Source organism: Ambystoma mexicanum, chromosome 2q, assembly GCF_040938575.1.
Source record: "Ambystoma mexicanum isolate Mex_15411 chromosome 2q, UKY_AmexF1_1, whole genome shotgun sequence".
Classification (NCBI taxonomy): domain Eukaryota; kingdom Metazoa; phylum Chordata; class Amphibia; order Caudata; family Ambystomatidae; genus Ambystoma; species Ambystoma mexicanum.
Window position 1 is genome coordinate 1,181,352,381 of NC_090924.1, and position 22,215 is coordinate 1,181,374,595.

The window sequence follows — 22,215 nt, forward strand, 5'->3', positions numbered from 1 at the left end:
GGATGTCATGTTTATGGTGTTACTTTTACAATGTCTAGAAACATCCCCTAGCTCCTAGAACCAAAATTGAATTTTACCACAAATATATATTTATACAGTGATCACCTCTGAGAAAATCAGATACACAGGTTGCATATTTTGTGGGTCATATTTCAATCCAAACCCCAAGTCTGTGGGACCTGATTTCGGCTTTCTGCTACATTTTGGTCATTTTAACCATGAAAGATTTGGTCTAAAATTTCCCAATTTTGAACATAGATGTGCATTTACCCCTGGGATGAGTGTATAAAATGCTCTGTGCACAATATCAATACTTGCGCCACAATCTGTCATTCTTTACAACTTCTGTTCCTTATGGAGTAATGAGTTCTACCAAGTCTTCACAGAAAAAGCATAACAATAGATTTAAAACTACCAACTTTCATATTTGTCCTCATTCTTGCTGCAGAGTTAAATGTCTTGAAAGTTCAGTTACAAAATAGGATTTTAAAACCAACAGGAAGTCTATTGTCACTTATCAGTTTTTTTGATCTTTTCCTCAAATGCAAGCAAATGTCAATTCCGTTGAAGCAGGATGAGGGCCTCTCTTTTGACTGAAGTTTACTGCCCCTCCCACTTGAAAGGTGAGTGTCTTAATCTGCTATTGTCTCAGCCTGCAGCAAAGACGAATGTCTGATGACAACTTGGGAAGTCCCTTTGTCCTTCGTCTCCTAGAAGACATAATCCTCATTTTAAATCTTGCCTGAAACCTAGGAATCAAAACAGTTTATAGGAGTACTATTACCACCAAGAAATATTTTTGCATTTCTAAATGAGCCTGCCTTTACACAACAATGTACTTTTAAATAAGCAATTGTGCTCTACATTCAGGAAAAAGCACATTTAACTTTTTTCTTTAAATTCGGCTTTCATCTGCAGCAAATATACACTTTGTACAGCTCTAGTTCTTTCCTTGAGTGCTGGAGTTGTATCTGTTTAGTCTCTTTCTCTTACAGCTGATTCTTTAGATATACTTGCAAAGTTTTAGCCGCGTTTCCCGTGTAAAATGAAAACACAGTCCATGTATGCTTTTCCAAAGATACTTTTGACAGGAGCGGTCATTCAAATGAAACCCGGTTCCTCTGAGACACAATGGATGATCCTGGGCATTGCAGGGCCTTTTTAATCACAGTGGTTCAAGAGAAATGATGGATTTAGCGCCAAGCAGCACATTTAAGATTGGAAAAGTGTCATTTTAAAGAGGCATTTTAGGTTTTCAGCACAATAATACTGCCTATTTCATTCAACTTTATGTTAGATGTTGCAGAGCTCACTGGCATATTCCTGCAGTGAGTACTCTGTTCCACCCTACCTGAAATGTGTGTTGGCCGGGCGGAGCAGCCATTTGCTGGTTGTTACAAAACGCAGTTTAGAGATCTTGGTGTGCAAAGGAGTCAGTGCGGCCATTTTGTACTGTTTCTTGCACCAATGCAGTAAAGTGATGTAGCATAGCACAGCTGAGTGGGTCAAAATATCCCACAAGATTCTCCCAGATGGTAGCCTTTTGGGGGACAGAATCTGAATAATCTCAAAAAACGTCTCAATAGCAGCACACACTTAACTCTTATATGCCACATCCAGTAATGCCCCCGCTTTTAAATGCCAGAATGGTCTCTGTGGCGGCCTGTCATCGAAGGAGGTGGACCATTTTAACAGTGAATGATCTGAGAGGTTTTGTGATGCAGCTTGCAAACTGGTTTTATGGATCAACTCTGAGGAGACCAGAATAAGATCGATACTCGAGATCATGGAAGAACAGAAGGGGAATTCATCTGAGTTAGGGTGTAGCTAACGCCAGAGGTCCACCATTAAGAACTGCCCCATGACACTATGAATCTTGCTTGCAGCAGCCGTAAGCTATCTGGGTGTAGTGCTGGACCTATCCCTAGCTGTGTCCTGGATAGTATTGAAATCCCCCTCCCAGATAAAGCAGGACCCAAGGTATTTCACGCAGGTGCGCCTAAGGCTCCTAAATAACTGGGGACGATCAATATTGGGCATACACATTGACTATCGTGATCCGTTCACCTTCCAACATTTCTGCGACAATCACATAGCAACCTTCCACGACTATCTTGTTGCTAATGTGCTTGAACGGCGGGGACATGAGTACCAGGGCGATCACCCCACCGAATTAGATGGATAAAAAGTATACCAGCACAGAACCCCATGTTCGGGCAAAGGAAAGATTACCACTGCCCTCAAGGTGAGATTCCTGGAGCAATGCCACGTTATGCCTCCAACCAACAACAATTAAACAGAACACCAACATCCCCCTCCACCCTCACTACCAACCCCCAACTAGTAATGCATATTCCCCCATACACATTTACCGAACTAATCGGGCCACTGCCCTGGGGGGCCCTCCCCAAGAGCAGCCACTGACCATGCCTCCCGCCCGAAGGCCTTCGAGAATGGTTACATGCCTTGTCACCGACATTTTTTCACCTAAAGATTTCTTCCTCAAATTCTTTTTCACTTTTTAATTGGGGTGGGGGGGTCTCACCCAAACCCCTGTTTTCTCCCCCAAACTCCAACATTCCCAAATATTTTTTTTATTGGGGTTCCCCCCAAACCCGTTTTCAAAATGTAACCCTTTACTCCACCCAAACATACATATATTTTCGATAAAATAAATTCAGTGAAAGATTTTTTCGATTAAAAAAAATCTTTCAATTAATATTTTTCAGTGAAAACGCTCTCAAGGAAAATGTTTTCGGTGAAAACACTGTATACCTCGAGAATAGCTTTTCAGAGTGTCATATATAGCTTAATGGGCTGCTCGGTAACATACTGAAAGTGGATAAAGTTATTGTCTTGCCCCGTTCGTTGTAGCACCTCGGTTACCATCACCGGTCAGCCTATGCCCTTCAAATCAGAAGTGTCCTGAGGACCCGAATTGACAGCGAAGGATGGTTTAACTGGGCTGTGTCTGGTGTTATTTTACTATTTCTTTCTTTTTTATTTCTTACTGTTGTATTGTGCTCTTTTATTTGTATGCTATATTTTCATACTTTGGCTGAAAGGTTGAACTTGTAAACTGTAAGCTAATAAAATAAAAATAAAACATAAATAGGGCATTCAACACATAGGCAGAGGAGTCAGTATCTGTTACCCAAGCCTAGTCACAGCAGGACCTTCAAAAGTATCTGCATCTCCGTTGTCACCATTCCTATGCGACCGCAAAGGGAGGCTGTCCAAAAATGTATATGCCTCCTCATGACTGAGAAAGAAGTAAGCCTTGTTCTCATGAATGACTTTCAACTTGTTGGGGAACCAGCATTGCATATTACAGACCCATTTGCCTCAACTGCTGTTTCACAGCTGCGTAGGATTGGCACACTGTGTGGCTATTGTGAAGTCTGGGTAGAATGATATGTGCACACCCTCAGGTTGTAAAGAACCCAGTTTGTGCCCACAGCATAATATATCTCTACCGGTGTAGTTAAGGAGATTGGCTATGATCGGCCTCTGTAAGGCAAGATTGTATGCAGTACCGTTTGGGTGCACTACAACCCTTGCCTCCTGGCAATAGAAACCCAATGTACTGGCACTGTGATTGTGTCTTGTTCATGATTTCCCTTGATGGGGATTAGAATCTGAGTATCATCAGCAAAATTTGTGTAGATGACACCCATGGCATCTAGTGCTGCAAATAGAAGTTTAGTATATGCATCATATGGGTAGGCAAGAGCCTTGCAGCACCCCTATAGGGACTGGGATGGGGTACGCAACTTTGTTAGGCAAGATTGTTTGCATTACCCTTTGGGTACACTACAACAACCATGACCTCCTGACAATAGGAACCCAACTTTTGGTATAAGTTTGTACTACACAGGCTGGTAGTGTGTTGAGCTGCCAGGCTTATCTCAAGAGGGGTCAATGTGAGTTGTAGGGGAGTTACACAGAGATTCACAGTGACAAGTATTCAAATAAACTCTTACACATAAGGTTTCTTGATTAAGCAATTATTGATTTATTTAACAGTCAGTAAGAGTAAGCCTTCTTCAGAAGAGGGCAATATAATGGTAACACACAAATACACTCCAAAATCCACACTCATAATATTTCTAAACCAGTAAGTACCCTTTTGGGATGGCACACAGACACTTCCTACACCCTCAGGTGACTTTACTAACTAGTTCAATCGATGCCGTAAAGAGGAGATTCCAGCCACAAACATATCGTCTAGGTGAAAAGGTATTGCTTACCTAAAACAGAAAAGTCACCATAGAGCGTTGGAGTGCACAAAGAGGTATCCAAGGTGTCCACTCTTACCTCCGACCCAAGCTGCCAGCTTCTGTCCATTTTGCGAGTCCTTTAACAGAGTCGCCAACATTATGTTCAGTGTTCGAGTATCCTTTCCTAGAGACTAGAAGTATCCTCAGGAACTTTTACTGTTTCCCCTGCTTCGTAAAACTTTAAGCCCACTACAAACTGACTTTTGCTGCCAGTTAAATATTGGACTTTAAAAGCGTTAGTTTGCTCTGAAACCATCTCTTGAACCAAAAGCTCTACTACTGTTTGACTAACCAACTGTTTTCCTTCCCAAAAGAAGTTATCTTATGTGATTTTGCTAACTAAATACAATTACTGAATATTTTTGTCTGTGTGAGAGTGCGCAGTATTACCATTAAGACGGTAGAACTGTAATTAGTGGCAAACTAACAATTGTAACTGCAAGCAACTGCAAACTAAGAAGTGGCCTTTGAAAAGTATTTATAAGTAATCTTATGTGTGTTGGTTAAGTGATCAGAGTATTTTTTAACATTCCTTGGGTAAATATAATAAATATATATTGTATATAAATGTATTGGTGTAAGTGTTTCTTTGACCTGCTGTGCTAGCTAGGTTCAGTGTACTTACCTACATCTCTCATATTCCACTTAAGATAAGCCTGACTGCTCTGCCACTCTTCCAAGGTTCCCTGAGTAATACAGACTGATGGTAAGAGTTGGGTACCTGTATACCATTGGGATAGTTTTATGAAGTCTTCCCTCAAGTGGACTTTAGGAAACCTCCCCTAGCAGTGGGCGGAAATGACTGCAAGAGAGAGGAGGTACTAGCCTACGAGCATAAACTTTTTCTGATTGTAACTGAGTAATAACTGCAACAGGAGTCAGAGGAGGATACAATGCTCAGGTGTATAAGGAGGTTGACAGGACAAAGGCTGAGATTGTGAACAATATTCGACTGTTCAAGATCAGACAGCTTACATTTTCACAGATTAAATAAGGTTGCCTCTCAATTGTATGAAAAGGAGATAACGTTTTTCTAATAAATAACAATCATCTGAGTTCTAGAATCAAAATGGAAAGCCAGTGTTTTATAGCCTTGATTTTAATGCAACATTTGGGATATGGACATTGTGCTGCTACTACAAATAAAATATATATTTACATTACCCCGAGTGTCCTCCAAACCCTCAACTGCAAGGGCCTTCAAACCATTGTAGCAGAACGCTTTAATTATGTTTAGATTAAACATTGCTGCATTTAGCTTTATTTTGTTTACTTTGCTTGAAATCTTGTCCATGGCAATTACTTCTCCCTACAAAGGAAAATAAATTATTTCATTTTATATACTCGGCATTACCTGTGCCTCATTCAGTTCAATCACATTTTTGCTAAGGTAGTACAGTACATTCCTATGGCAAAAGGAGGGTCTCAAAATGACGCTCTAATAGCGGGAAGTTTATTTCATGCATGTTATTGTTCTCTCCATCATTAGGTTCCAATAGCATTAAAGTGCTTTACAAACCATTAACATTGTTAAGCAACTCACCCAAAAATTGAAGCAAAGCCAAAAATTATATAACATAACAATTGCCAAAATGAACAAATCAAATAATAATGTTCCCAATTGTGGAGCAAAAAGCAGTTAGTAGGAGGGAATGTTAATCAGTGAGTAAATGATGGATGACGGTGTGGATCTACACATTGCAAGCACCTCATCCTGGAAGCAAAACAAAAAAAGTTTTGTTTGTGATGACTGAAGGATTCCGTAAACATGTGTTTGGGAGTTGTTCCTTTGTTCCTGAAATTTAAACTGAAATAGAATATACAGAAAGAGATTTCACATTAGGGACCGGTAACAAAATGCAAGGATGAGTAATGAATGAACCTCCTACTTATCCTCACATGTCGACTAAACCAGCACTGACCACAATAATTGTTAGGGAGTTTTACTAAAGTCCACATGTGGTAGGACTTCAGAAGAAACGTTGCTTGATGTACAGGGCTCAAACTCTTAGGTTTGGCCTGAATTGCCTAAAAGGTTTGGTAGCTATGGCCGAGCAGCCAGGCTTATTCTAGGAGGGAGGAGAGCTGTAGTTGAGTACCAAGACCTTTGAGCACACTTGTGGTCAAGGGGTTCTATGGTCATTCATCCACGGATTTTCTTTAGCAGAGTTTATTTTATTTTGTATTGGGGGACGGGGAGGATTTACCCACTCCAAACCCTCCCTTCCCTTTTATTAATTCTCTATCCTCCCACCACCTGTACCCCTTATATGCCCATACCCCTTAACCCCATATGTTTCACTTATTTTTTTTTCAGCTGAATTTTTCGGAAAAATCTCGGTGGAAGAAAAACTGTAAATGAATGAACGTTGTACTTACACACTGCAGTTATATAAAAATATAGTTCTTTATTATATATACAAGAACAATGTTAAAATCACTACAGTTCAGGTAAGTAAATATAGTTCATACAGATAGATATATACATTAGATATTTGCTGTTGCAATACTAAGTTCAAAAGTAGACCTTTAGATGATAAATAGGAAGTATAGAGTAGCTTCACGTTAGCAAACCTTACATCAACCAACATCTACTTAAACAGCAATACTGGTAGGTAGGCAAGTTTAAGGAAAGCTTGTCCAACCATATCTGGGGAATGATTGTCTCAAAAAGTCAAATGGGGACACTGGGGAACCAGTGACCCTTGGGCGGCAGAACAAACGAAGGCAGACACGGTCAAAGTTGTCAAATATCAGAAGAAGCTTTTTCGTAACAAGTAATGGAATTTGATTCAAAAGGTTCATGGGGGCTGATGTTGGCCTTTAGGACGGATGTCCTTAGGCCCGGAAGAACATGGTTGGGTCATCCACTCCAATGTGAGTCAGGAAGCTCAGGAGGCGCAAACAGCAACACAAAAACTGCCTTGGTAAATACCCAGGAGTCACACAGTACCTTCTTTGATGAAGAACAAGGTCACCGGCAGGTCCCCACAGGAAGAGGTGTCATGACCACTGTAAGGGGGCACAAGTTGTGCCACAAGCAGGCTCCCACCAGATCCCGAGTGCCTTAAGACCACTACAAAAGGGCTCCTGGAGCCAGTCTTGGCGCCTTTTGCACTAGGCTCATATGTAGGAATGAAGGGCTACTCAAACTAGGTCCCATTTATGCACATGGGCCTTTATATCCAACATGGAAGCACCCACACAGTCTAGTTCTAAGAACCAAGCCATGCGGTCTAGTGTTTTGGGTGTGGCAGGCCTGGAACTACTTTCCCTGGTACTACTTTACCTGGGCTATATAAACCACACCCTGGCTGCAGAACACGCTTCGTGTTATTCTGCAACCAGCAGCGTGACGCTCAACGTGTCCAGCTCCTGGTCTTCAGCATCTTCCTGTAATCCTGCAAGAACAAGATTATTCTGTTTTACCTGAGAAAACACCATCCAGCACTCAGCATCTCAACTGGGCTGCAATCTATGTAAACTGAGAGAAGAAGAAACATCACTCACCTGTGAGTACTAGATTAAGGACTTCCGGCGAACCGCTACCACAGCTGCTAAAGATTGTGACCAACAATGAGAAAGGGAAAAAATAATATTAGAACGCGTGCTTTCAAACATTGAATTCCATCAGTCTTACCTGAATTCCAGCGCGCTACGCCACGCTTCCATCTGGAGCACCACAGCAACATCTGCAAAGGAAAAAAGACATTCAGATTCGCTTTCAATATTAAACAACCGCACAGCACTTTACCTACCTTATGGATTCCGGTGGCCTGTTTTTCATTGCGCTCTCATCCACTTGCAGCACCAGAGCGGCCTGTGAGGAGGAGAAGAAGAAAACACAGGTTAGCTTTAAAAGACAATAAAGACTCTGCGCTTTGCGCTTTCTCTTACCTAGAAACGTGCCACTCCATCCGGCACGCCAGCATCAAGACTTTCGCACCTGAAAAGAAGGAGATAAAGACATTAACGAATTCCCACCATAAACAGAACAAAGACTTACAATTAACAAACCTAGCTGCCTACCAGCAGATTCGGGGTCACAGCCGGCCTGGGCCCAAGGAAGGCGTACTCCACCAGTGAAGCAGCTCTGACAGCTCGCCAACAAACATCAAGCGCCCCTGCAAGAAATGCAGGACGGATAAATCACCCTACAAATAACTAAGATTCATTATTCGGCACTGGGCAACTACGCATCCAGGGTTCCAGATCTCAGAGCCTTCCAGACGCCCCCGGGGATATCAGGTGAGCGTAACAGATGACAGCCGCTCCGGTTCAGGTCTCTGGCCTTGGTGGCTGGAGGAGGTACTTGGCAGGAGCAGATGGTCAGACTGTCACAGGGATGCCACGCAGACTATCTTTGTGGCACTTGGGAGTGGAGGCTCGACACAGGCTTTGTAGCAGTGACGGTTGTCACCGTGCATATTTTCTTCCTTCTCTCGGTTCTTCGACTTTTCAGAAGGGACTTCTACAATCAGGAGGGAGTCTCTATAGGGCCAGAAAGATACCCAAATAGTTTGCAGCCAGAACCCTGCTCGACTAGATGATGCACTACAGCAGTGCTAGGGTTTGCATGGAATTTGGGTATTGCAGGCCTGGAAGGTTGAAGCACTTCGTGGGATGGCTCAAACTGTAGCTGGCCTCAAGACTGGTTAGGCCCACCAGTCCAAGGGAGGAAGTCGTACAGTCGGATGTCGTACAGTCTGGCTCTTCCCTGTTGCACAGAGATAGGGCTGGAGCAGCAGTAGTCACTCAAGTCGGATTTGGCGGTCACTGGAGGTAGGTGCAGATGTCCTCTTCTTTCTTCTTCTTCGAAACAGATCTTCCAGTGGTCGACTCTGGCTTTAGCACCAAGACCCTCGCCTTTTATGCAGGAACCCAGCCAATCAGCATGCATCCAACATTCAAACTTTGGGTGGTGGCTGTCTCAAGGAGACAGCCAGGACCCCGTTGGAACTGGATCTAAGTAGAGATACTGCAGGACAAAGACCCGAGAAGTTTAGGTGTCATCCCAGGTCCCTCTCCTCCCAGACAAACTAGCACAGGGTCGTCCAACTCCAGGCCTCGAGGGTCGGATCCATGTTGGATTTTCAGGATATCCCTCATTAATATGAATATTCATGAGATGAATTTGCATACAAAGATTCTAAATGTGTGCACATTCTTTCTCATGAATATTCATGAAGAAAATACTGAAAACCTGTCAGGTTTCTGGCCTTGGAGTTGGACAACCCTGAACCTAGCACCTCAGGGCAGGCTTCACAATGGGAACCCGTTGAAGACAAAAGGAGTAAGTAGGACTTCCCCCCCCCCCCAATCAGGTTAGCAGAGAAAGGCTCAAGAAAGGGCAAGTCATTTTGAGTTGGCGAAACGGAATAACAGGCACCATTTTAGGTCAATGGTGACCCATGTGTTCTTTACCGCAGCTACAACAGCAGCCCACATGTAAAATCACAAACGTTTGTAGAAAATATCCAGCAACACCAGACACTCAGATAGACGTGCCACTGTAACTAGATAGTTACACGAGAAATGAGATACAATGTGTCCCCTCAGCACTCCACATAAGGTAGGTTATGCTGATCTCACAAAAGAAAAGCATAGGTAGGATAAAATGTATCCCCATATCCTGGTAACAGTATGTTATGACAGGGATTTTTTTAAAAAAAACAAAGAGGGCGGGTGCTGTGTGCTGCAATAGTCAAATACTGATGCCACAAAAAGGTGGAGGAAAACAGACTACATCAGGAGAAACCAAAAAGAGTTCTCAGAGTCACAGAAAAGAATGAGTGAGTAAAAAGGGTTCCCACTCACTCAGGAGAGTCGGACACAAATCCAATAGTTCAGCAAAAAGTGTTGGGTGACTCACTAAGTGGGGAGAGTTACACACTAGATGGACATTCATCCTAAAAATAATAAAGGTGAAACAAACACAAGATGTATCATACACCACCTTCGACTCTAAGGTATTGTGGGCCGAGGGCAAGTACTACTCGTCAATAGGGATGTGACCTAGCAAAGAAGCTTCCAAACAAGAATAGCACCAGGGTACAGTAAGGGTGTAGAAGGAAGATTCTGGCACAAAGGTGGCATGGTTTTGGTTATAGACTTATTTCTTAGGTAGAAAATCTCACGGTCCCTAGTTCTACGGGGGGGTTCCTTGCCTCGAACTAAAACTAAAGGAATTGTCAAAACGTCAGTCAAATCAAGGTTCCACCTTCTTATGTCAAATCCTATTCTAACCCTCACACTATAACTTAAGAATAAACTAACAAAAAGTTCTCCATTTAGGAGAATAGCTCCCTTCTCCTGGTTCTTCAACAGTGTCCAATTGTTATTGATCAATAGAAAATCCCAGGGGGCATGACTCCCTTCCTCATGCTCATGGGTTTCACCCAGACTTTTATGCAATGGCCAGGAGAATGGCCATTCCGCTGGGGTGCGCTTTTGAAGTTTCTAATAGGACCAGGGGGAATGACTCCCTTCCCCTGGCTTCTCTTTAGTGTCCCAGACCTTCTCCCCACTGAGAAGAGGTGTTCCTCAGATGCCCCCATGGTGCTCTTCAGGGTCCTCAACCCTTCGCTGATGGTCAGTGGTCTCCCCACAGACAAGGAGTTCCTCGGATGCCCTCTTGGCTTTCTTTAGGGTACCAGACCCTTCTCCGCTGGTCAGGGTCTCCCCTTTTTCCACTTTAGTGAGGATTGTTTCTTCTTAAATTTGCTTCGCTGGACTTCACAGGGTCCTAGACCTTTATATGCTCTATAAAAAGTTTCGCTGTGCCGAGGAAGTCCACCTTGGATGCCCTCTGCAGTTTTGAAACGGTCCCAGAAATTCCTTAGCCCCTCTGTAGTACTTGTGACCCTCACTGTGTGCTTTGGTGACCCCCTCCTTGACTGCCCTTGTCCCTACCGGCCCTCTAGTGGCTCCCATTACCTTCTGGGACTCCTGCATACAGCTGTGGTTCTTCCTGGGACCGGAGTCGGCCGTGGGTGTGCTCTATGCGGTCAGCTGTTTCCTGCGGTTGCTGGTTTGGCTCCTTGCAGTATCGGTACGATTTGGGAACCGCACGGTCCACCTCCCCCTGAAGGTTGTGCCACTGCCTCGCTTCAGGTTCATAGGGCCGACCAACATCGGTCCTGGAGAGCTGCATTCTGCTTTCTACTGGTGGTTTCTGCTCTCCGGTCTTTGCCGCTTCTCTGCTCCGGCGACTGACAGCGTACCTCCCTGCTGTTGCTCTGGGCTGACTCGACAGCTCTGGGCTGACTCGACAATGTGCTAAATCCTTTATCTTTTAAAATCTGTCAATGTCCATTCCCTTGCAAAAGGTTAGAAGGCTGCTCCCAGTTCCACGGATCTATCTTCATGCCTCTGTGCATCCTCCTTGTGTCAGTACTTGAGAAAAAGGTATTCTTCATGTTATTGCTCATCTTCTTCCAAATACTTTCAAACGGGTCTATCTTGGGGGTATTACTATAGCATATAGTCTTATGCTCAACAAGAGGTGGTGGGGTGGTGCGACCAGAGTGGTTACTGTGATTGGGCACTGGGGTTTTGGGTATAGGGCCTGTATCCCAGGTGGTTGTCATGGTCCCCAGGACAGGAGATTGTCCGGAATGGGGTTCTTGCGCAATATACCACCTCTAGGGGGACTATTGTGTAGTGTCCTCACCTCATGAGAAGGGGCTCCCCCCTGGGTAGAAGCTACTACACCTGGTGATTCGTTTTCAAATCCCCATAGTGATGCTCCGTAGTTAGATGCAGCCTTGGTCTGTGCTCGATATACTTCCAGAATCATTTGTAGCCGTTGCCCTTGACACATCCTTATAAAACGTGTTACTCCCCCCAATGCTGTCCCCTTCCAATTTTCAGAAAAACTAATGCCCAAATAGTCTAATTCTGTTACCCACAAGTTAACAGAACCATTACTAAGAATATGCAAAAAAAAGGGGGGGTCTGCGAAACTCTCTACCAGCACGAACACAGCCCATTGACTTGTTCTTGGGTGGGTGGCCCCTGGGAGAGTCTCAACCAAGTCTTTAGCTCACTTTTCTTTTCACAGAGACGACATTTCCCAGCATATCAGTCTTTGTCCTGCCCAGGGACAGCCCAGCACTGAAATGATAGGCAATTCTCTCCTGAACAACAGTTCTGTGAACCCCCGATTCAATCCATGTGATCAGCTACCCTCATCCAACATCCAATCATTTTTGTTCATGTTCTGAGCGCAACTGCCTAAGCACCATTTCCGAAACACTAGAATTACGACGGCCATCCTGTTGTACATAGGACATGGCCTTAGGAACCAGATGTGCAGAGGAAGAGCGGAAAGAGAACACTTCAAAACCCTAGATCATATAGAGGTTTTGCATCATTACATAACCGCTCAGCTACCAAAAGGAGAAACCAATGATGTCAGCACCCAATTGGTGTTACTATGGTATGGAGACTCACAATATCCTCAGAAGTAATGTTACGTAGCTCTGCAATAAAAATGGAACAGATGGAATAATCAAGTGCATGGCCTGTGTCCGCAATACGTTAAACTCTCCCTTCGGAAATACCTTCCTACTCGAACTCTTCGCTCCTCCACCTACCAACTCCCTCAGGGTCTGTCGCTTCTCCAAGCAACGAGTTGGTGGTAGATCTCCTTCTTCGGATGGGGCCTCCCTCTGGAACAGCCTCCCTGCCTCTCTGAAATTTGAGAACCCTCTTCAATCCCGGAAGCACCTCAACACCTTCCTCTTTGCTTCTGCCTTCTATCTTCCTCTCCCCTGCTGATATCCATCTGTTTCTGCACTGGGCACCTGGCTACCCTCTGAATTCGGGCTCAGATCCCTGACCATCTAACTGCATACCCACACTGCCTCCTGGCAACCCTTGCACTTGGGTCTGTATCTGCAACCCTACAGTCCCCTAACCTGCACTTATTAGACACCCGTTGTCTGCGCTTAATTCTTGCACGTGCCACCTGCTGGCCACACTACCTGCTGTTGGTGCTTTGATCATGTGTTCGGCACTTTCCACTCCTCCCCTGCCCCTTGCACTTCCCCCTTCCCTGCATTTGCGCCTTCTCAATGTCACTGGCCCTAGTAAGATCGTTGTTTTGTCATCCCTTGCCTCGTTGCGCCTTGAAACACTTGTGTAAGAGAGCACTACAAATAAACTATCATAATCGTTATGACACCTATGGGCTTCTTTGTCTTAGTACCTAGTTGGTACGTATTCTGTATTTCTGTAGTTTAACTATCATCGGGTGGCACATGACAATAGCAAATAAGTGGTTTCTTCTGATTTTCTGCCAACAGGTTTGATTTTATCAGACTTCTGAGTCAGAGGGGAAGGGAGTTACACTTTGGATCGGGAGCTCTTGTCCCCAGGAGGGGAGTCTCTCCCTGTGAGGTCCCGCTTGCCGCCACCCTGGGGGGAATTTTGAATAGTGGGCTCACCTCCGTAGCCTTCCAAGGAAAGGCTCCCACTGGGTAGAAGTGACTGAATCCAGCGATTCGTCACAGACTGAACTCAGACAAAGTAATGGAGTGAGAGAAGATAACGACATGTCAAAAAGTTAAGTTGTGGTTAATTAATAAATTAATTTACACATTTAAATTATAACTATATTGCTTGCAAAGAGAGAAGAAAAGAGTTACCCATTTCACCAGCAGGAACTAAACTAACTAAATCTGATTTTCGGACATGGGCAATTAATTCCCAAAATCTGTACGTTTGCAGCTACAGCAGCTTCAATGAACTCTTTTCCATGCTATGTCCGCTATCTTAATTGTGTGTTTCTTTAAAGAGTTGCTTCCAGAGTATCAGTGAAACACACAAATAGGCAATGGTGGATTTTCATCTCACACCATGAAAATTTAATTTCCCCTGGAATATCAGATGGTAAATGACGATTAATGGACCTGAGCCCACTCCATGGGAAATCGGTTTAAGACCAGGCCTGGGTGTCTACACTTCCATTTACCATTTTCAGATACAGGATTCCTATGAATACATCCTCCATAGGGATAATTAAACCTTGGGTAGGACGTTGTCCTAATTTCATGTTGAGCCACACAACCTCCTCTCCCCCCCCCCTGTGATCCAGAAAACAAGTATTCTCATCATTAAAAAGTGATGAAGAAAAAGGCGATGTGTGATGGAAGCAGAGAAAGAAATAAGTTTTCTAGACCAATCTAGGTCCAGTTTTAATTTACACCAATGCAAATACTAAACATCTGATGACTGTCAGAACTATACCTGTGTAATAACTTATTTTATTTTAATCTGGGAATGTCTTCAATATGTATTTCGGTTGGTCCATTGAGCATATGGCCTGATATACAAAACTGTTTTTCATAACCCTATGCTCTTGTTTACAGAACACAATATTACTCCAGTTCCACATAATATTTCCCCCAGTGGAATATTCCAAATGTCCTTTCACAATGTCCACTTGCTGCTTGCAAAACAGAGGCATTTCTGAGCTAATGACTCCTTTTGTTTAACCCTTCCTTCATGAAATAGGGTAGTGTTTGAGGTATTTTATTCCAGTTTTTATCATTCACAGTGGGAGCCCAAAACCCAATTACACCCTCCCCATTTTCCCCTTACACCTCAGACCTCGGCATAGGGTGGGGTATTAGGATTATGTCAATTCCCAGATGATTCAGGATTTGTGTTTTTTTTCACTCGCATTTAGGAAAATATGTTGGTTAATACCAGGCTAAACAAAATTCCAAACTCCTACAGTAACATGGTCACTCTTAAAGTATTACATTCATCAGATCTTTTTGCGGTATTGCCCGGTAACATAGGTAGGCTCAATCCAAGCTTGTCCTAGGTACGAACAGCATTGATAATTTCATTTGTTGTACCAAACAATGCATTAAAATGTTTTACTTTATTTCACATTTATTATGCTAGATTATGCTAGATTTATTATGCTAGATCTTTATTTGGAAATATTGTAAAAATGAGACAGTGCAAGAATACTCAGAAAACTTGTGTTAAAAAGCTAATTACCATTTAGAACAAAACTTTAACAAGGAATCAATACACATGGATTACAAACAGATTCCTAACTGGAATAAATGTAGTGGATATGGAAATGTATGGTATACATATGGGAAGAATGTGTGCCCAGTGCCAAATCTGGAAAGCAAAGAACTTTTTGATGGTTTAGAGTTGACGCATGGTTGAAGGTTTTCATCACCTAGAGGTCTGTGCCATAGGAAGCAGGTTCTTACAAATGATGACTATTTCACCATTGGAGCACAACAGAAAACAGAATTATCCAGCTCCCCTGAGGCCCTCCCACGCTCAAAAGAATTAAAGTTAGCCGATGTTACCTGATCATCCATTAACGTTGCAATGTGTGTGGTCTTTCCTCCAGGGGCAGCACACATGTCCAAAATCCTCTCCCCAGGTTCAGGGTTCAATACATGGCCAACGATGACAGAAGGCAAGTTCTAACGAAGGGAAGTCAGGAAAAGAAAAAGAAATAGTGCAGAAGAATTATTTAAAATATAAAAGCCAGAAATGGCAAATATTTAGAAAATGAAATGCCTATAAAAAAAGGTAAAAAGTATGCAGTATTTTGATGAAATAGTCATTCTGGGAATTTATTTGACCACTGAAGAAGAAATGTCATACATGAAACATATTTCAATCCAGGTTAACTGAACTGCAAAGAAAATATAAAAAAGAAACATCCACTTGTCTGTTTTTTCATGTTTACAAAACCTCAATGGGTGGCTCTAATCATAGGCATAATGCTGAACAGATAAGCAATCAATTGCTTTTCTTACTGAGTATAAATGTCAGGAGGGCATAGTGCCCCCTCATGGCCGCCTAGCGAAGGATGGCTTGCAATTGGCACGTCCCATGGTGCCTCTGGCAACAGTCCTCCTGCAGGACTACATTATCCAGAGATCCGCCCGCACACAGAAGTTGGTGACATCACGCACCAGCGTCGCAATCGGGATGGGCAGCAGTTTCCTGCAATCTCCTCAAAAAGGCCGGAGAACACGAGCACAGAGCTTCTCTACTACGACAGCAACTTTGTGTCTTCTGTGAGTAGCTTTTCATGGTTTTGGTCTTTTTGGCTTGGGGTGCTTGTGGATTCTCCTTGCTGTACTTGGTTGCCTTCTTGGATTGTAACTCTGGTTTACTGACCCCATGTGCCTTCCTGGATTGTTGCTGGTACTTTGAGTTCGATACTATTGTTAGGGAGAATTCTATTATAAGGCTAATTTCCCAAACCTAGTGAGTCCCATAGCAGCTTTGCTGGATTTTTGGGGTTTGTTTTTTTCTCCTGCTAAGAGTGAGACTATTTTACTCCCACGCTTAGGCATGATTTGAGGTATGTCTCTGACTATTTGTGTGCTTGTGGGCTATGGGGTCCTTTACTCCATAGGGTATCATCTATGTTTTGTGTATGTGTTACACAGCACCCTCAGTGCAGTAATACAGGGGTGTCATAGTGACCCCCAAACAGACTCCATACCGTGGGACTGACTTCTGTCTGCCAGGGCATGTAAAGTCACCATTGACTTTACTAGTCCTAAATTGTGAACAGAACCAGTGCAAACCATAATATTGTGGAAGTACTGGAAGGGGTTAATTATATTGCCTATGGGTCTGTTTTCAAGGGGGCACTGTCCAGTCCCCCCCTTGTCGAGTTTCTGGCTGGTGGCAGTGGTTACCACGCAAAATATTCCAACCAGAATATTTCCTATGGGATTTTCCCATTGATTTTAAACGCACCACTTTTTGGTGCAATGTTAAAGATACCGCCGGTTTATTTAATATTAAATCCACGGTTGGGTCTTTTTGTCAGAACTCTTTTCAAAAATGGCGTTTGTGTCCGTCTCTGTAACTCTGACCAAGGTCGAGCCCTTTGTTCCACTTTTTGGCGGGCTTCTCCACAGAAGCCCTCCAAATGGTGCCACTCTGCCTGGGTTCCACAGGATGTGTGGGGAGGGGAATTGGCACCCTGGACTGCATAGCCTTAGCAACTCAAGTCACACTCTATTCTGATTGGCCCAGTGGTGAGCCGCCCGTCGTTTGAGTGACAGCTAGGCTGTTAAATGGGGGTTTTTCTTGCATAAAAGCAGGGCTTTTGGGACTGGAACTTCAGAACTCGCCACAGGACCTAAGAAATCCAAAGAGGGAAGAAGTTGAGCCATCTGCAACGACGACACCACCGGTGGAGCCCTGCTGCAATGACCTCACCACTTTCCCGACGACAAGAGGAGATCTTCTGCTGGAAGAGTCTCTTCTTCCTCTGAGCTGGTTGGATCAGCCAGTTCGCCATTTCGCCTTCCAAAGACGTCTCTTGGTCGAATCGCCCGTGCCAAGCACCCCGCCGACCGGATAGCCAAGCTTCACCACTTTGACCGCGAATAAAAGGAACGCACCTTCTACTGACGAACTCCGTGGCTGGTCTCTTCTCTGGGCAGTGCAACGACTACAAGGTTCTTCCTCGACGAGATCTTCTCTTCCCCTGGTCGAATCCACGACTTGCATCCACTGCCAGGAACAACTGGAGCTTCCTCTCTCTTTAAGGTACTGTGTGCCACCTGGCCTCCCTTTCTTCGGATTGCTAAAGGTGACCCTTAAATCCTTGGCCTTCCAACTGGGTTAGCTCAAGACCTTCCAACTTTACTTTTCGAATCACCCCAACCTCTTTTGAACACGCTGCAAAGACCTTTAGTGCATTTTAAACCGTGTGATCCTGGGCACATTTCGCTTTGTTCCTTTTAAAGTGGGCCCGGCCTATGAACTTTGGCTCTACAGTGTATACTGCCTTCATTGACTTGCTTTGGACTTAGAAAAGTGTTGGGAATTGTTTTATTTTTATGCTCTGCCTTTTTTCTCTCTCTTTAACCTAACTATTGGAGTGCCATCCAAGTTACGCGCTCAACTCTGTTTTGACAAAAAGTGGTGTTTTAACTTAGACTTGTCTAGTAATTGCTAGGGGAGGTGTAAATACTTTTCTGATTGTGTTTGGAACTTGCTTTGACTTATAGTGCTAGTGTATTTTCTAATGTGTGTGTGAAATAAATAATTATATACTTTTGATACAAAGCTCTGGTCAGTGTTTGCTTGTTCCACTGTGTTTTTGGCCCTATTGTGTATACTCTACATACTGCCTTACTCTTCTTGAGAGATGTCTGACTGCTCAGCCACAGCTACCAGATAAATCTGGGTGGTACATACTGCTACCAACTGGGTTTACTGCTTACACCTGTAGTCTTAATCTTTTTGCAGTGTTCCCCAAGGGAACTGCACAGGATTCTGCCTAACAACTAGATTCTGCAATGCTGTGTGTGTTTTGCTCTTTTGGATCAAGAAACTCCTATCATTGGTTTTCTTTTTCTCCCTTTAATTTGCCAATTATTTTCCTTAGTTTCTGCCCAGAAATAGGTCTGTGAATTTTAACTTTTATCTGCTTGGCAAGATATCGCCCGCTGATTTTCCTGGTCTATGAACTGTTCATTCTACTGGTAGGAGGTATACATCTTCTTTAGGTTCATCTGTGTTTTTCATTACTCATACAGGTAGGAAAATGAAACTGGGTGACGCTAACTTTGTTGGGGATTATGTACATAATTGTTTGAAGGAGCATGCCCCATGGTCTAATTACCATTAATCAATCACTCTACAGGGAAAACAGACTGTCATTAGAGTGGGCCTGGGGGGAGAGGTTTGACCAGCTTAACCTCACAAAAGGTGTCTGGCTGGGATGGGTCTTGACCACGCTCTATTATTTTGTATATTTATAGAGGATATAATAGAAATGTTGTTAGTTGAAGGCAAAGACCAAGTTGGGCCATTGACGAAATCCTGGTCTTTTTTTGCGGAAAATGCAGTGATTCGATCCACTACTCCCCAGGGGCCGAGATCATCATTATCGTCTTTCATGTGAAAATGTGAGGAGTTAAAGCCTGAACAAGGGGCAAACAAAGACGATAGTGTTCAGGCCACGCTTTGGTAAACATCATAAGCTTGATGTTGGAACGGTGGCCATGCCACTGGAACAAGTAAAGTCATACCATTATCTTGGCACAATTCTATGAGAGTGGACATTGGACAAGCCAGTTAAGCCAAATCTGTAGCAACTCTGCAAGGATATAGTGGTGCTGCACACACTTCATTATAACAGGCATCGGAAGGCTCAATTTCAGCGTCACAGCTGCTGCCCTCTTTGGGGCAGAGCTCTGGGGGTAGGTGGACTTAAATCATTGTCTGTGGTAGAATATAGATTTCTTAAAACCCTCTTATGGCTACCCCAGAGTACGCCCAACACTCTACTGCAGATTGAAACTGATGTCTAAATAGTAATATAGGTAAATATGTCTTATGTAAAGCACGTTAGATTAAAGCGCTATATAAAAAAAATATACATTATTATGCATGTCCTAAAGATGTGATCGCTGCATTGAAACCGGTTGAGTATTGGCTACGGCTCACCCCGGAACTTGTAACATTCAGGATGATTCAGAATACCTGTTTAGCCTTGAGGGAGCATTGAGCCTGCCTTGGACTGCACATGTTTGGAAGACCTCTCTTATTTGAATGAGCAGGATGTCTGGTTAAATCATATGACGATCAACAAGCCAAAGTCCAAAAGTATTAAAAGCAAATTAAAGGATGACATTTACAGAGCCAACGGTGGCAGCCTGCAGGAGTCTAAAGCTAGCGCGCAATTACATAAGAATAAAATGTGGCTTTGAAAAATATATTGACATGATTGTTAGGGGAGTTTTCCTAAAGTCCTACTGACAGTAAGACTTTAGTAAGCTATCCCAGTGGTTTGTAGATCCCAAACTCTTAGTATCAGTCTGTACTAGCTCAGGACTTGGAAGTGTGGCAGAGCAGTCAGGCTTATCTTAAGAGGAAGATGAGAGCTGTAGGTAAGTACAATTAATCTTAGCTCGACAGGCACAACAAAGAAGCACTTACACATCTATTTATACAACAGATATGTTTTAATTATATTTACACCAGAATCACTTTAAATACTTCAGATGTTTACGACAGAACACTTAGGAATACTATATAATACACTACAAAGAGCACTTTCACTTTTGTGTTTGTTCGCGGTTACATTTAAAGCAATGTTAGAAAGGGAAAAAATCAAGGTTATCGTATTATCGGTTACTAAGCACCAATGCGGTAACAGGTCATACAGTAATGCATTTACTCTGCAAACACATATAGAAAAGTCACTTAAAGGGAGAAAAATGCGTAGTTAGTGCAACATGTGCTTACTTTAAGGTTCTAGAGACTGTTTCTTCTTCTGGCATGTCTTAAGTCCAAAAAGGAAATACTAGCAAGAGGCAATTCAGAGAGGGCTTGAAGTCTTGATAAACAGCAAATTATGAAGAGTTCCTGCGGGTTTTCTTCCAGTGTCTACAGTTATTGAAGCAGCAAGTTAGTAACTAACAAAGGAGGCCTAAAAAGATTGAAAAGTGCTCACATGCTCTAAGAACCTGTTAACCTTTTTCCTTCCCTAACCTTTTCCTTTTCCACAACCTCCGAATTTTACCAAGTGCAAAAGTGATATATAAATGCCAATACTGTCCTAGTAATTGAAGTCACCTTAGGGTGTAGGAAGTGTGTAGGAAACATCTCTAATGAGTATCTACTTGCTTAACTTGATTCTGAGAACATGTTTATGAAGTGTATTTTTATTGTTGCATATTGCCCTTTCTAAAGAAGGCTTATTTAAAACTGACCATTAAATACATTATTTTACTAGAAAACCTTGAGTTGAAGTGTTATTTGGATACTTGAATGTGTGGTTTTCGATGCTACAGCTCTACAGCTCACATTTACGCCTCTTGGGATAGGCCTGGCTGCTCAGTCAGTCTACCAACTTGTGTAGTACAAGCCTATAGCAATAGGTGGGTTACCCAATACCAGGGGGGCAAGACTGGTGTAGTCTCCCACAGGTTACTGCATACAATCTTGCCTAACAAGAGGCGAGGGGGGCCTTTTAACCTCTAGAGCTACGTTCGAATATTGGGACACTGCGGCGCGTAAATATGCGATGACAATGTTTCCGTCACATAGCACTGGGCCATGGGATAATATAGAATTTCCCCCAGGATTGGACAAGGGCCGATTTTGTCGCTGGAAGTCAGGCAGTTTACACACATTGAGGCAGTTGCACAGAGACAATCCTCTCACATTTGAAGAGTGTAGACAGGCCTACATGGTAAAGGAGAGGGATAGGTTTGAATAGTTACAGCTTCGCCACTGGGCAACTCAAACACAAGTAGCATCCCCGAGGAAGCAGGAGACTACTCTTTTCGAAGATTTGTTTATTGGGGATTCCCCCCCATCCCCAAGAGCCAAGTTAGCAGCTCTTTACAAGGTGTTAAATGGATCCAAGTTTAAACCTGAGCACGCTTACATGTCCAGATGGGAAGAAGATATAGGGAGACCTATAGATCTCACGTGGTTTCATATATGGACGAGACAATAAGAACGTGCAAGCTGTTCATCTCAGGGAAAATAGTTTTAAGCTACTGCTCCAATGGTAGTTTACCCGTCCATGCATGCATAAAATCCCCAGACCCTCTCCCCGCCAGCTGCTGGAAGTGCAAAGCACGCACAGGTTCCTTTTTTCACATGTAGTACAAATATTCTGGCAGGAAGTAGCCTCCCAGATTAAAGTAATATGTGGGTTTGAATTAGAGCTGTACCATTTGGTTCTACAACTGGGAAATGAAGACGCACAGGGACACTACATGTTAACAGCCAGAAGCTCCAGATGAATTACCTTTTTCCTAGTAGTGGCACGTTTAATAATTGCATAACACTTGAAGTCACAAAATATGCTAGGTATAAAAGAATAGTGGGCCAAAGTGTGGTATGTGGCTGCCATGTCCAAAATTGAGGCAGCATTGCGGAGTGAAATGTCGGAGTTTCC

General features: G+C 43.3%; 1 protein-coding gene across 1 annotated transcript in view; it reads right to left on the reverse strand.

Moving 5' to 3' along the window:
- NSUN6 (NOP2/Sun RNA methyltransferase 6) overlaps positions 1-22,215 on the reverse strand; it is a 632,060-nt gene that overhangs the window by 389,707 nt on the left and 220,138 nt on the right. Inside the window, exons 7-8 of the mRNA XM_069648588.1 lie at positions 15,623-15,742; positions 5,445-5,589 (exon numbers count right to left, since the gene is read on the reverse strand). Coding sequence (XP_069504689.1) covers positions 5,445-5,589; positions 15,623-15,742 — 265 coding nt within the window. The remainder of the gene's footprint in view (positions 1-5,444; positions 5,590-15,622; positions 15,743-22,215) is intronic.